The sequence below is a fragment of the Eurosta solidaginis genome, chromosome 5, assembly GCF_040869045.1.
Source record: "Eurosta solidaginis isolate ZX-2024a chromosome 5, ASM4086904v1, whole genome shotgun sequence".
NCBI classification, from domain to species: Eukaryota; Metazoa; Arthropoda; class Insecta; order Diptera; family Tephritidae; genus Eurosta; species Eurosta solidaginis.
This window is the reverse complement of record NC_090323.1, coordinates 184,443,555-184,456,770: the sequence shown is the minus strand read 5'-3', so window position 1 is coordinate 184,456,770 and position 13,216 is coordinate 184,443,555. Positions and strand designations below refer to the sequence as shown.

The 13,216-nt window shown below is 37.9% G+C and overlaps 1 protein-coding gene across 1 annotated transcript in view; it reads left to right on the top strand.

The window, feature by feature from the left end:
• Window positions 1-4,124: 4,124 nt before the first annotated feature.
• The window catches only part of LOC137254345 (serine/arginine repetitive matrix protein 1-like), a 53,274-nt gene continuing 44,182 nt past the window's right edge, over window positions 4,125-13,216 (top strand). The window contains exons 1-2 of the mRNA XM_067791996.1: window positions 4,125-4,189; window positions 7,550-7,579. Of these exons, the coding sequence (XP_067648097.1) occupies window positions 4,125-4,189; window positions 7,550-7,579 (95 nt within the window). The remainder of the gene's footprint in view (window positions 4,190-7,549; window positions 7,580-13,216) is intronic.

The window sequence follows — 13,216 nt, the reverse complement described above, 5'->3', positions numbered from 1 at the left end:
ATTATCTTTTTCGAAAATCTGTTTGGCAATGTCTACTTCTTCACTTGACATAATATATGAGTTTACTATATTGGCTTTAGCCCAATGAATTGCATATGCTATATTTATGATTTCTTCCTTTAAAATTTCTAATTTGTATTTCAATTTCAAAAATGCTTCTATTTCCCTGCTTTTGTCATTCTGCAATTCCTTGGTAATATTGTTTGCAATATTTGTAATTTCATTTATCTTTTTTATTGTTAGTTTGTTAATAATAACCTGATTGTTATTATTTTCAAGGACGTTATTTAATTTATTCAAAACTATTTCATGATCCTCGTGGTCTGGATTTCCTGCGATCCATTTCCACGCACTACCTATGAAATTTAGTGATCTTTTCGATCTTCCTTCTATTTTTAGATTATTTAGATGAGCCTTAATTTGTGATATGAGAAGGGGTAAGAAGGGATAATTGGGATTTTTATAGAGTTCTTCTGCTTGTGTTTTCAGTTCTATATGCTCCAGGATTTCGTTGTATTTGTCAATGTCGATCTCGTGTATTATTCTAAATGTTCCGGTCTGTAGTTGGCCGTTCCTTTTTCTATTGTTACAAGTTGGGAGTTAGAGTAGTCGAGTATTTATACCTCTGCTAGGCAGAGCGGTATGAAAAATCTGCAAAGAAGAAGTTTTACACATCGTTTAATTAGTTGCGTATCCTACTTTTGTGTACTATTTGTCTTTTTTCGGTAATTACTGTACTATTTCGATCCTCCTTAACTATTTCCTTAGTATATGGCTTACTTAATTTAGTCCCTAACCTCCTGTTTTTCTTGACGTATATGATTTGACCTGGTAAATATGATTTTACGTTGTTTCTTTCTGTTGTGGTATTCTATGTCCTTTCTCTGTTTAAGTGCCAGAGTTTCTCTAAGTTACTTTGCCTACTTCTTTCTATATCTTCTGGAGTAAACGTAACGTTTCTACCGAAATATAAATCTGCTGGCCTCTTTTTAGTCACAGAATGGATAGTATGATTGTATTCCGACACAGCTCTTTCTAGGAGCTCGTCAAAGTTCCTGTGTCCTCCATTCTCTTTGAGGCAACGCATTATTTCCACCAGAGTAGAATGGAACCTTTCTACTTGCCCGTTTGCCTGGATTTTGTATGGTGGTGTTGTAAAAACTTCTATTCCCAACTCGTCCGTCATCATAAATTTAATTGAACTAGAATTCAATGAAGGTTCGTTGTCGATTACAATCAGTTTTGCACTCCGAAATAGAAAATCAAGTCTTTTAAAGGACCTCTAACGTCTACTATTGCCCTGCTTGAAAGTTTCCTTGTTTGTGCGTATTTCGTAAATTTGTCCAGGGCAGTAATAATTACTTTACCTTCTGTTAAAAAAATGTCTATGTGGACCGTGTGTCCGGGATATGTATGGCGTCTCGCCAATTTTGGGTTGGGATGGCGTTCGTATTTGTTTTCTTTGCAAGTTGTGCAATTAGTTACAATTCTTTTTATTTTGCTGAGCATTCCTGGGAAATAGCTTTTTTCCAGAATCTGTACTTTGTTTTCAACTGCATTTCTGTGTGCGCGTTTATGGATGTCTAAAATGGTGTTTTCCTGGTCCTGTTCGTTGGTGATGTCGTCAACTAATTTTTGGGTATAGCGTATTTTATAGTTACTAAAATGTAGTGGATAGATGTTTTGGATCATGCCCATTATCCTTTCATCTGTGTTGATTCCGTTGATGACGGAGGGGTTAAGGTATCGTTTTAGGTGCGTAGCGAGAATTTGATCGTCATATTAGGGTTCTGTAATTATGTGACGATGGATTGTTGGAAATATTATTTTAAATTGATATGAAGATGTTTCGTCTTGCTTGAAAAATATTTGATTTTTAAAAACGTTTATTGGGGCCTCTGTACATGGTATGAGGTTATGGCTTGAGCTCTCGTCACTGTGGATTGTGGGAGTGAGGGAATTTATTTGAGGAGGTATCCTTGATAAGGCGTCTGCGACCACGTTGGAGTACCCTGGTTTATACTTCAGTTCGTAATTATATTCCTCCAGGATTGCTTTCCATCGTTTCATTTTGCTATTCGTATTCCTTGTACTTAAAGCGTATGTAAGCGGTTGGTGGTCGGTAAATATATTTACTTTTCTTGACCCGTACAAGTAGTTCCTTAAGGAGCTTAAGGACCATATAATGGCCAGCATCTCCTTCTCATTGGTTGCATAAGATTCTTCGGTTTTGTTGAGGGTTCTGGATATGTATGTTACGGGTTTTTTATTTTGTGATAGTACGGCGCCTATTGCGAAGTCGGATGCGTCCGTGGTCAGTTCGAAGTCCTTTTCAAAATTCGGATGGGACAGAACGATGTCCGGTGAAGTAAGGGTGTTTTTTATTTTGTCGAATGCATTTAATGCTTCCTGATCTAGGGTAATGAATTGCTTCCTTGATGCGTTTTTGGAAATATTTCCAAATTCGCCTCGCAAAATGGCCGTAAGTGGCTTGGCGATCTTGGCAAAGTCCTGAATAAATCTTCTATAATAACCTGCCATGCCAAGGAACGAACGAAGTTCCTTAAGATTTTTAGGAGGAGGCATATTAACTATGGCTTCTACCTTTTTTGGGTTTGTTTTTATTCCTTCCGGGGTAACAACGTACCCCAGGAATTCTACTTCCTGTTTGGCAAACTCGCACTTGTCTAGCTGTATTTTCATGTTTGCTCTCTCTAGGGTTCTGAACACTAATTCAATATTTTTTAAGTGTTCCTCTTCGTTTTTCCCAAATATTATTACATCATCGATGTAGACGTAACATCTTACACCGATATGTTGCCGGAGGATATCATCCAGTGCCCGTTGAAATGTGGAAGGGGCATTCTTAAGCCCAAATGGCAATCGGAGAAATTCGTACTTTCCGTTGTTTACGGAAAATGCCGTTTTCTCAATATCGGACTCACGAAGTGGAATCTGATGAAATCCGCTTTTAAGATCAACAACGGTAAATAGTGAATTATTTCCGAGGTTTGCAAGAACCTCATTTATTTCTGGTATAGGGTACTTATCGGGGATTGTAACTGAATTTAGCTTTTGATAGTCGATCACCATCCGGTATTTCTTTTTACCAGAGGCGTCCAACTTTTTGTCGACTATCCAGACTGGTGAGTTATAGGGGGAGTTTGATCTCCTAATTATCCCGTTATCTAGGAGTTCCTCTATTTGCCTTTCTATTTCCTCTTTAAGCGCCATTGGATAAGGATAAGGCTTGGAATATACGGGTGTGTCGCTGGTAGTGCGGATTTCGCCCTTCACTAAAGTAGTATATGTTGTTTTTCGTCGGGATCCGAGAACAGATTGGGACATTTCCCAATTATGCCATTAATTTTTGATTGAATTTCGGCAGAAAGATGTGGTATTTTTATTCCTACATTATTCACTTCTTGTGACACCCTTTGTTTTAGAGGGATAACTATATTTTCGAAAATTGTCATCATATTTTTATCAGTGTGGATTGTTGCTTGCAGTTGTTTGAGCGTGTCGTTACCTATTATTCCGTGAAAGGAGTTTAATGTTGGTAAAATGAAAAATTTAATTTTGCCTACGCCGTGTCCGAAAATATCCACGTACGTGTGGTGAGTGATCTCTATGTCTCCTGCGACAGAGTTTACTTTAAAAGTATGCTCATTAGGATTTGGATTTCTTATCCTCGAGGATTGTATGTAATTTTTATTCGAACCGGTATCTATTAGAAAGTCTAGTCCATCTCCGCTCCTAGCAACGAACTCGTAATAGGGGAGGGAAGATGGAGTTAGTCTAAAAAATGAATAGTATCTAGTTCGGTGCAATCCTGCCCGTTCAGGGCCGGATTGTTGTTTGTGATTAAATTAAGGTTACTTTTTGGTATGTGGTCTGGTTGATTTTCATTTCCATAATTAGTTAGGACGGGATTATCCTCGTAGATTTGGTGAGGATCTACCTGATCGTAGTATTCATCCGGTTTAGTGTAGTCCGTATTGGCGTAAAAAGTTCTTTGCATTTTATTTGGTGCGTGAGGATGTTGGGTAGAAAGGGGACGCTTCTGCGCGAAGTTGTTTTGGTTATTCTGCGGCCGGTTTTGATAGTTGACCTGCCTGGAATGTATGGACTGGTCTACATCCATTGGTACTGGTGGTTTTGGTGGTATATTATTTCTGTTATTATTGGAGTAATTATTTTGATTGTTGTATCCTGTTGGGTTCGAACGGAAATTTGGGTTATACTGGGGATGATTGGTTTGGCCGTAGTATCCCGTGCGGAATCCTTGGTCATATCCGGGGTAATTGTAGTTGCCAGTACGATTTGTCTGTGGAATGAATGGATTATTTGGGTACCTATTTGGTTGTCGATTAAACTGTTGCAACCTCGGTGCAAAACTAGGTTTTGGTGCTAAGGAATAAGTCAGCTCGGGATAGAAGGGTCTGTTAATGTTATAATTTGAGGTATTTCGTGGTAGTCGTGGCGGTCCGTTGATAATTGATCTATTCACAGTGTTCGCGTGGTTCCTTCGGAAGGACATATTATCAAGTTTTTGACACAGGTGCAATGCCTGTGGCAGGGTGGTTGGTTCACGGATACTGAGGAGACGGGGTAGGTCTCCATTAAGCCCGCGAATAAACGTATCCAGAGCTTTCTCTCTGTAGGAGTTTGTCATGGCTCTGATGGACTCTTCGCCCAAGTCGAGACAGGAAATTTTGTCAAGGATTAGTGAAAGATGTTGATGGACCTTCTGATAAAAGGTAGAAATATCATCGTGGCGCTGGGCCAGCGTGGTCATTTGGTATTCTAAAGTACCAATATCTCTCTTGTCGGAATAGTGCATCATAAGGCACTTTCTAATATGCGTCCAATCTAGTGGAGTACTATAGGATTCGAGAGCCGTGTCGGCATCGCCGACAATTTTGTGTCTGATTGTATGTAGTATGGCGAAATATTTAGGTGTGTCTTTCAAAGATTCATATGCTTTTAGTATTCTGTCGACACTTTTTCTCCAAAAGCTAAATTCCCCTGGTCGTCCTGAGAATTCTCTAAGGCATTTTACCATATCTGTTACCCTATCTAGATCGTTTATATTTTGCGCATTTAATGTAACACTATGGTCTGGTGGCAAATCATTAAGGGAAATCCTATTCATTCTATCTAACGCTTCTATAGCTGCTGATTCTACTGCCGTCGTATTAGCGACGGGAGGATTTCCCTGCCGGGTATTTCCGTATTCCAACCTAAGTTGGTTCAATTGATCAACGAGTTCCTCCGCGGATCCTGGCATTTTCCTAAAGATTTTTTTTTTTATATTTGATTGCTAATTTCTTTTAGTTCTTCTTTTATTTCACAAGGCACGACTCTGTCTACTTTTCACAATGATTTCTGTATAATATTTTCTTTAGACTTTATGGATTTGTTTCCTAATTTCTAGTTAATCTTTCTTTCACAAAAAGCAATTAAATTTACTTTTCACAATAATTTCCTTTTCTTTTTTGTTTCACAAGCGCAACTCAATTTACTTTCTCGCAATGATTTCTGTGTAAATTTTTATCTTTGATTTTATGGATTTGTATGCTAATTTCTCTTTTAATTTTTCTTTTTTTTCACAAAGCGCAATTAGATATACTTTTCATAATAATTTCTTTTTCTCTTTTTTTCAATTGTTATTATTATTTTTGTTTTCAATTATTTACTTATTACTATTTAATCTTACGCTAGTATCATGTCCAACGCTGGATGTGGGGTTTTCGCCGCTTCGGTGTTCGTCCTTTTCCCTCCTGGTACTTGGGTACCTCGGTCGTACTGCTTATTCCACTTCCCGGTGCCGCTGTAGACGCGTGGCCTTACTTGTTATTTTTCAGGCACTTTTGACGTTTTTTTTTTTTATATACGTCACTCGCGTGGCCTTACTTTTTGATTTTCAGGCACTACTACTTTCCGACACTCGCGCTGGTGCGTGCTCGGGCGCCAGTTAAATTACTAAAAGTTATTTAGTTGAAAAAAAATGTTTTTATTGGGAGCTATGGCTCCTTTATTATTCAATGTCAGAATTAGAACCAACTTTTACAAATATTATTTTCTTACAACTAACTTATTTTGTCGCCGCTCTACCGACTGCGCTGCTGCTGCCGCTTTGTGAATTCGCTGACGATGCGCTTCCCACCGCTTGCTGCATTCCTACTTATTTTCGTGATGTTATGACTTGGTTGAAATTGTTGACGATGCATTTCCCACCGCTTGTTGCATTCTTAGTAATTTTCTTGGTGTTATGTTTCGTTATGGAATTTTGTTTACCAGCTTGTGCAACAAGTGTCTTCTTGCTTTACTATTTGGCGTGCGTCGTGCTAACATACATACCCCAAAACCCATCTGCAACGTCAACGGAGCTAACCGCGCATATCTAAACTTGTATACAAATTGTATGCGGTTCGATGTATTTTTGGATTAGAAAGCAATATACCCTCTAACCTAAATACTTGTTCACTTGTTTAGCCTTAATCAAATCTAGTTACATTTTCTTTTAGGACAGGCAAATGTGTTTTTTATTCATATTTTTTCTACTTGTAATACTACTACTTTTCAATGTTAAATTTTTTAAAAGCCTTTCAAACAAAAAGATATATATTTTTTTCATGTCATATCATATCAGTAATTTTTTGGCAATACATAAGCATTGTGGATGAAACAAGTGTGATATCTTATCCGTCAACTGGCTGACAGGATGTTCAATATGGCTACTTTTTCGCATTTTGGCAGCGTTTTGACAGGGTGTTCAATATGGCGGCGCATAGTGCCAGCTATCTTCAGCGGTTGATAAAAAGAGATACAGAATAAGAAAGGGATAGTCAAATAAAACTCAGGTGATCCATTCTATTTGTAATTTTTACGTCTATGCAGATGTTATCACACTTGTTTTATCCACAATGTACACAAGCTTCTGTTTGTTTCAAAGTTTAATAACAAAAACGGCTGCGCATACCCGCGATTTTTTAAGTGGTGATCAATTTTGTAAGAGACTGATACCCCTATTGGCAAAATGTGGTATCCTTGTGAAAACATCCTCAGTGGCAACACCTAGGTGAAAAGTCTTAAAATGTAATACTATATCGATGTACCAAATTTGCATCAGTTTCCGCGATGGTAGACCACTACGTTTTTAACAGAAATAACTGCTGTTTTAGTTTTGGCCAGCTAGATTGATCAAATACCCCACCGTGCGTTGGTCGATTTGAGATGGAGTGTTCCACTTATTAAAATCATTAACATCATATCAACATACATACAGACACACAACGTAGTTCATGGTAGCATTTGCAATATAACAAATACAAATTTACACACAGAAAATAACAAAATGGAATGATAAATTAGACAATCAAGTAAAAGTAAATTCCTAAAAGAAAAGCAAATATAAAAAATATATATTAAGAATTTGTCAACATTGAAATTTCAATATGTTTTTTTTTTATTTTTTGCTTTAAGCATATCAGACAAATTTCGCAAGAATTAAAAGAATTTATTTTCTCATTTTTCTTTCCTTAAGACGTACCAATTATGAAGATTTTGCTATAAGGTAAACCATTTTCGAGATCACTCAAGAGAACATTCTAATGACCAAATAAATTCTTAATCAATTTGTACATACATAAATAGTAAATAATTTACTGTTGGAATAAGATTTATGATGGGTGGTTTAGTGCAATGTATAAATTTAAATTTTAATTAATGAGTTAAAACATGCAAATACTTATTATTATTATTACGCCTCGATGCACTACGACGAGGCGAGGCTTTTAATGGATTGTAACGAATTTAGGGGAAGTTCTGGTTATTTCTGCACCTTCTGCTAACGTTCGAATCACTCCAATATTTAGTATTGCAAACTGGTCTTTATTTAAATTACTTTGTGAGTAATACTTCACAATTATACTTCGCAACCAATAGCGTGTTTAAGTCAAATTCCCAGCCAGCATTTTTTGAAAATTTTGATAAAAAAATATTTAAATATCATACCCCAAGATGATTAAAAACGTTCAAATTTAAAAGCATTTTCTGTTCGAAAATAACTATGGTCGGGAGAAAAATGTACCATAAATGTGATTGTTCTTAAATAATCATTTATGATTCATATTTCGAAACGCTTTTTATTCATATTTCATATCATTGTAAAATTGAGCTTTAATTGTTTTAGAGTAATTTTGACTACTTTTCACAGTCATTTTCTGATCATATTCGCGAACATATTTCAATCGATTTGCTTGAGATTTTTGAATCATTTTTAAATGCGATTATGATGCATTTATTCTTCATATCTCATTCAAAATAAGATACTACATAATAATCTTATTTCATCAGGGGAAGAAAGCATGCGGAAGTGAGCTATAGGAACCACTAACTCGCAAACAAACTTGACTGATATACACCTGCGACTACAACATCCAACATCAGCTATGATCGTCAATATCTTAAAATACGATACGGTATGGGATGTTGAAGCCGTATCCAGGTATGTCAAGGTAGTTTCACTTACCTGGGGTTCAAATAGCTCACCACTTTTGTATTGTCCAACTATTATGTATTTTCTGCAAAGCCGAAGGTGGAGAAATGGTTGGGGAAATCTTCGGGCACGAGCAGCATTTGCATTCATTACATTGTCTTGAAGAATGTCTTAATAATACCAATTTTTTATACATACATATTTTTTCTGAACTTCATGATTGAAAAAATGTGTGTATGTAAAAAAGTAAGATTTTCAATGAAAAGTAAAATTTTAACAAGTATAAAACCCATTATTCAGTTAACAAATATAGTCAGAAAAGATTGAGAAACTGAATTAGGTTCGGTTAGGTTAGGTTGCAAGGGCTGAGCTGGACTCTATCGTTACAGCTCACTACTTAGGCCACCAATGGGCCCATTGTAATACCCTAAACTGAATTAAAAATTATTATAAATTTTTGATCACCTAAAGTAAACAAATTTGATTCAAATATGATTCCAAAATGTGATTTAAAAACTATATTCAGTTTTTGATCATCTAAAGTAAGCATATTTGATTATTTTTTTGTTGGTTTTTATGAAATATTAAAATTTAATCATCAAATGACTTCAAAAATGATTCCAAAAAGTTATCGAAAAGTGCTTTTCGTTCTTAATCATCAAAAGTATTCATATTTGATTATTTCTTTTGTTCAATTGTATGTTAACTCATTATTTAGTCAGAAAGAGTAATCAAATTGTATTTATATGTAGGGAAATTGAAAATTTAATCATCTAAATGCTGAGTGGGAACGATTCGTTATTACTCAGCTTGCGCTGCTTTTATACTATCGTTTCCTCGTTCATCCATTTCTCCTAAGGTCTAGTAATTTCGCGAACAGTTGTAGCTCATGCGTGGTTAGTTACCAGCTATATACATGTATATCTGTAAACCACACCTCTCACATAGCCATATGCGTTGTTGTTAGGTGCTGGCCCGACCATCTCGGGAACGATTTATATGACCACATTACACCTTCAGGCCATCCTCCCCCTCCCCACCCCCAAGTTCCATGAGGAGCTTGGGGTCGCCAGAGCCTCGTCTGTTAGTGAAACGGGATTCGCCGCTCGACGGTGAGGTTGACAATTGGGTTGGAGAAGCTATATATTGCGCTACACAACCCCTTGAATCCCCATATGCGTGTTATGTGTGAGTAACTACTTCGGCTGATGACTACATATTTGTGTGTGTGAGATATCTCTTCGTCGTCTACTACATAAGAGTGGCTGATTTATTGTTGTTGTGCATTTATTTAGTAGCAGCTTAGTGATGCTAATATTGGTCACAGTATTTAAGTACCTACTCAGGCCTGTGTGTCACGCCACCTAGATGGGAGGATCTCTGCCTTGCCAGAGCGACGCATTCGCAAAGAATGTGAACCGGCGTTTCATCACCAGCTCACAAAAGTCACAGTTTTGTGTATCCAATAGATTTAACTTATTAAGGCGATATCGTAAACTACAGTGTCACGTATAGTGAGAAGTCGTACGTTCTATCTGCTTAGATTAATGAGTTTGGCTGATACTCTCTTCGCTGGGAGTATAAACATTTCTGACATGGATAGTTTTCTTCTCCGGATAAAAGGCACCAGGGCAGTTTTGTTAGGATTGATAGTCCTTTGATATCACAGCACCATTCTATGGCACGCTGGGATTGTTGCATGTGATTGGATATAGTTTACTCGTCCATCCCTGTGAGGCATATTACTAAGTCATCTGCATACCCTTGCGAGTCAAATCCTTTGGATTTCAGTAACTGAAGGGATCATATGTGCCTAGGGTCCACAAGAGAGGAAAGAGTGACACAGTTGTCCCTCCCAGATCAAGACTAATTTTTCTTCTCTTTAGAATGTATATCACCCATCGAATGATCATTGGACTTATATTCTTGCCAATAATACCTTGTTCGATAGTTTGATGTGTCGTGTTATTGTTTCTCTCTAGGAGAACCGAATTGGTAGGTTAAATTCACCGGCGAAGCAACGTCAAAAATTTAGAAACAAATTTTAATTAGAAACATGTTTTCTAATACGGGTCACTAATGTAGGCATGAAACATGTCAATTTGAACGGGAACGACGCAAATTGGAGAAAAGCTTGGCCTAAATCTCATCGGAGGTAAATCGCGCCAACAAATTTGAATATGTTTTGGGAATACACGCAAATATGGTGCCGTTTTAGTATCTACAATCCACTTAGATATTTGATGTTGATAGCACCGTAGCACAGATGTTCCTGTCTCCGCTATTAAGCACCACTTGTTTTGTAGAAAGTTATTTAACCACTGCCGCTAGTCTTCAATAATTGCCGCTAGATGGGTCTAACTCTCCTTTGCGCGCCTAGCCTAGAAAGTTGCAACCAAGCATACATACAAGTGAAGTTAATAGTTGTTAACAGTTTAATCATCGCAGGAGTGCGGGCTCGAATCCCACTCGCGTGAGAAAAGGCTTTGAAGAGATTTACAAGGTATAATTGAAACATCTGTCGCCTTGTCCGTCTTGAATCACGTTGTTTCACATTTTTTGCAAATTAATATTTTATCGACAGTAAAGCTATTTCTTACGAATATTTCTTATGGATAAAAAATAAAATCAAAGTAAAGCGCGATAACCTACGAAGAAATTTTACAAATTCCCGGGACGGGACCTACTTGTTTTATGTCGACCCGAACTGCATCCGATGAGGGAGATGAGTTTTCACTGAGAGCTTTTCATGACAGAAATACACTCGGAGTGCTTGCCTTGCCCGGGTAGTGAATCACGGATCTTCGGTGTGGTAGGCACGCTAGCATCACACCACGGCGGTTATCGAAAATTATTTTTAAATCGATCGAAAGGTTAGCCAAAGTATCAAATGTCTTAATCAACTCATTGACGGTGCGTTTCGACATAATTTACAGGGATATTGCTATTCTCATTATACATGGTTCAGATTGTAATTAGATTAAATATATGTATATGTGTTATATAAAACTTTTTAGAAGTGGGCGGTACCACACCCTCTCAGGATGTTTTGCTCACATATTTAATATTTGGCACTAGCATCCAATATATGGGAACATCAGTGGTGCTAGTGATATATGGGCGAATATTATTTTTAAATGTGTGTTTGTTTGTGTTATGATCGAAAACAGTTCAACAAAAGGATAATAACCTGATAAAAAAATGAAAAAAATGAAAGAAAATTTACAATATAAAGATTTAATTTGAGAATAAATATCAAAAAAAAAAAACTATTATACGGCGCAGCGAACAGAAAAATAGCTGTGTGTGAAAATTTTCTTATTTTATATTTGTACATAAATAAATAAAATCTGAAACACCCTTTGGAAAAAAAACTGTTAAAAACCAGTGCGAATTTTGAGAGACCTATAACTTGTACTTTGTTAGACTAAAAGTTATAGAAGCTTCACCTTAACATATGAAAAAAAGGAATTTAGTTGAAATTAGACTAGTTGTTAACCAATAAGCTTTCAATATGTTTCTAAATGGGCGATTATGAATGGTCTTAATTACATTGAAGTACATCCAGCCTTAACGAGATGGATCCGCTGCATGTTAAATTGCAGGAAGATTACATCACAATGGGGATTGTACGAGGCCACGAATTCAGTGGACAGGGGAATGCCGCAAAGAGGGGTGCTATAACCTCTGCTGTGGACGTTGGTCATCAACCAACTGCTCAGGCGATTCGATGAGCGACTCGTAAAACTTACGACTTACGCAGGAAAGTGCCTTCCAACTATTAGCTCTTTGATGGATCGGGCGCTTCGGGATATTCATACCTGGGCATCAAATGTCTGGTTGAAAGTCAACGCGGATAAGACGGATATGGTCTTGTTTACAAAGAGGTACAAGGTCCCTAATTGGATGAGGCCTAAGTTAGGAGGGGTGATCCTACAGGAGAAGCCTTGCACAAAATATCTAGGAATCATCCTAGACAGTAAACTGTCATGGAAGCTCATCGTGGAGGAGAGGGTGAAGAAGGCTTCAAGGCTTCCCAAGGCAGTCGGTTCTATGTACCGGAGCGACTCGGGATTTTTCCTGACCAAGGACTGTCATTTCAGTGTAACCCCATTTAATTTGTTTCGTCCCTCCCACAAATTGTCATCCTCCCAGCAGCTCCTTGCAGCAGGACTGCTCCATATTCTCTTGCTCCGGGAAGGTATCGAATCCAATCCGGGTCCGTCTCCTGACCTCGGTCCTGAGAAATGGTTTTGCTGCATCTGCCGGAAAAGAATCTTTTTAGGACGGTCATACTCTGTTCAGTGTGTCTCGTGTAAGGGATGGTTGCATCGGACAGGTTGTTCTGGGCTTGATCCCAAAACCCGACGTCCACGTAACTTTTATAAATCTTTTGTGGCTCCTTGCTGTTCACGCCCAAGGGCGTCCCGTAGTCTACGTCTAAGCGCCCCCCCATTACCTTCCAGCAGCCCCGCTGCTCAGCAAGCCACAACAAGTACCCGCTGCTGCTCGCGCCTTACGGCGCCAACAACTCAAACAGCTGCTACCACTCATAACTACAATCTTCGTAGTAGAGTCGGAAGCAATGCTGAGCAACAGCCCCTGCCCCCGTCTTCTCCCCCCCTCTTTTCCGGCAGCAATCGTGTAGGTCAGGGAAACAGACTCTTAGTCCCTACCTCCGTTTGCACCGTTTGCCAGCACAGAATATATATG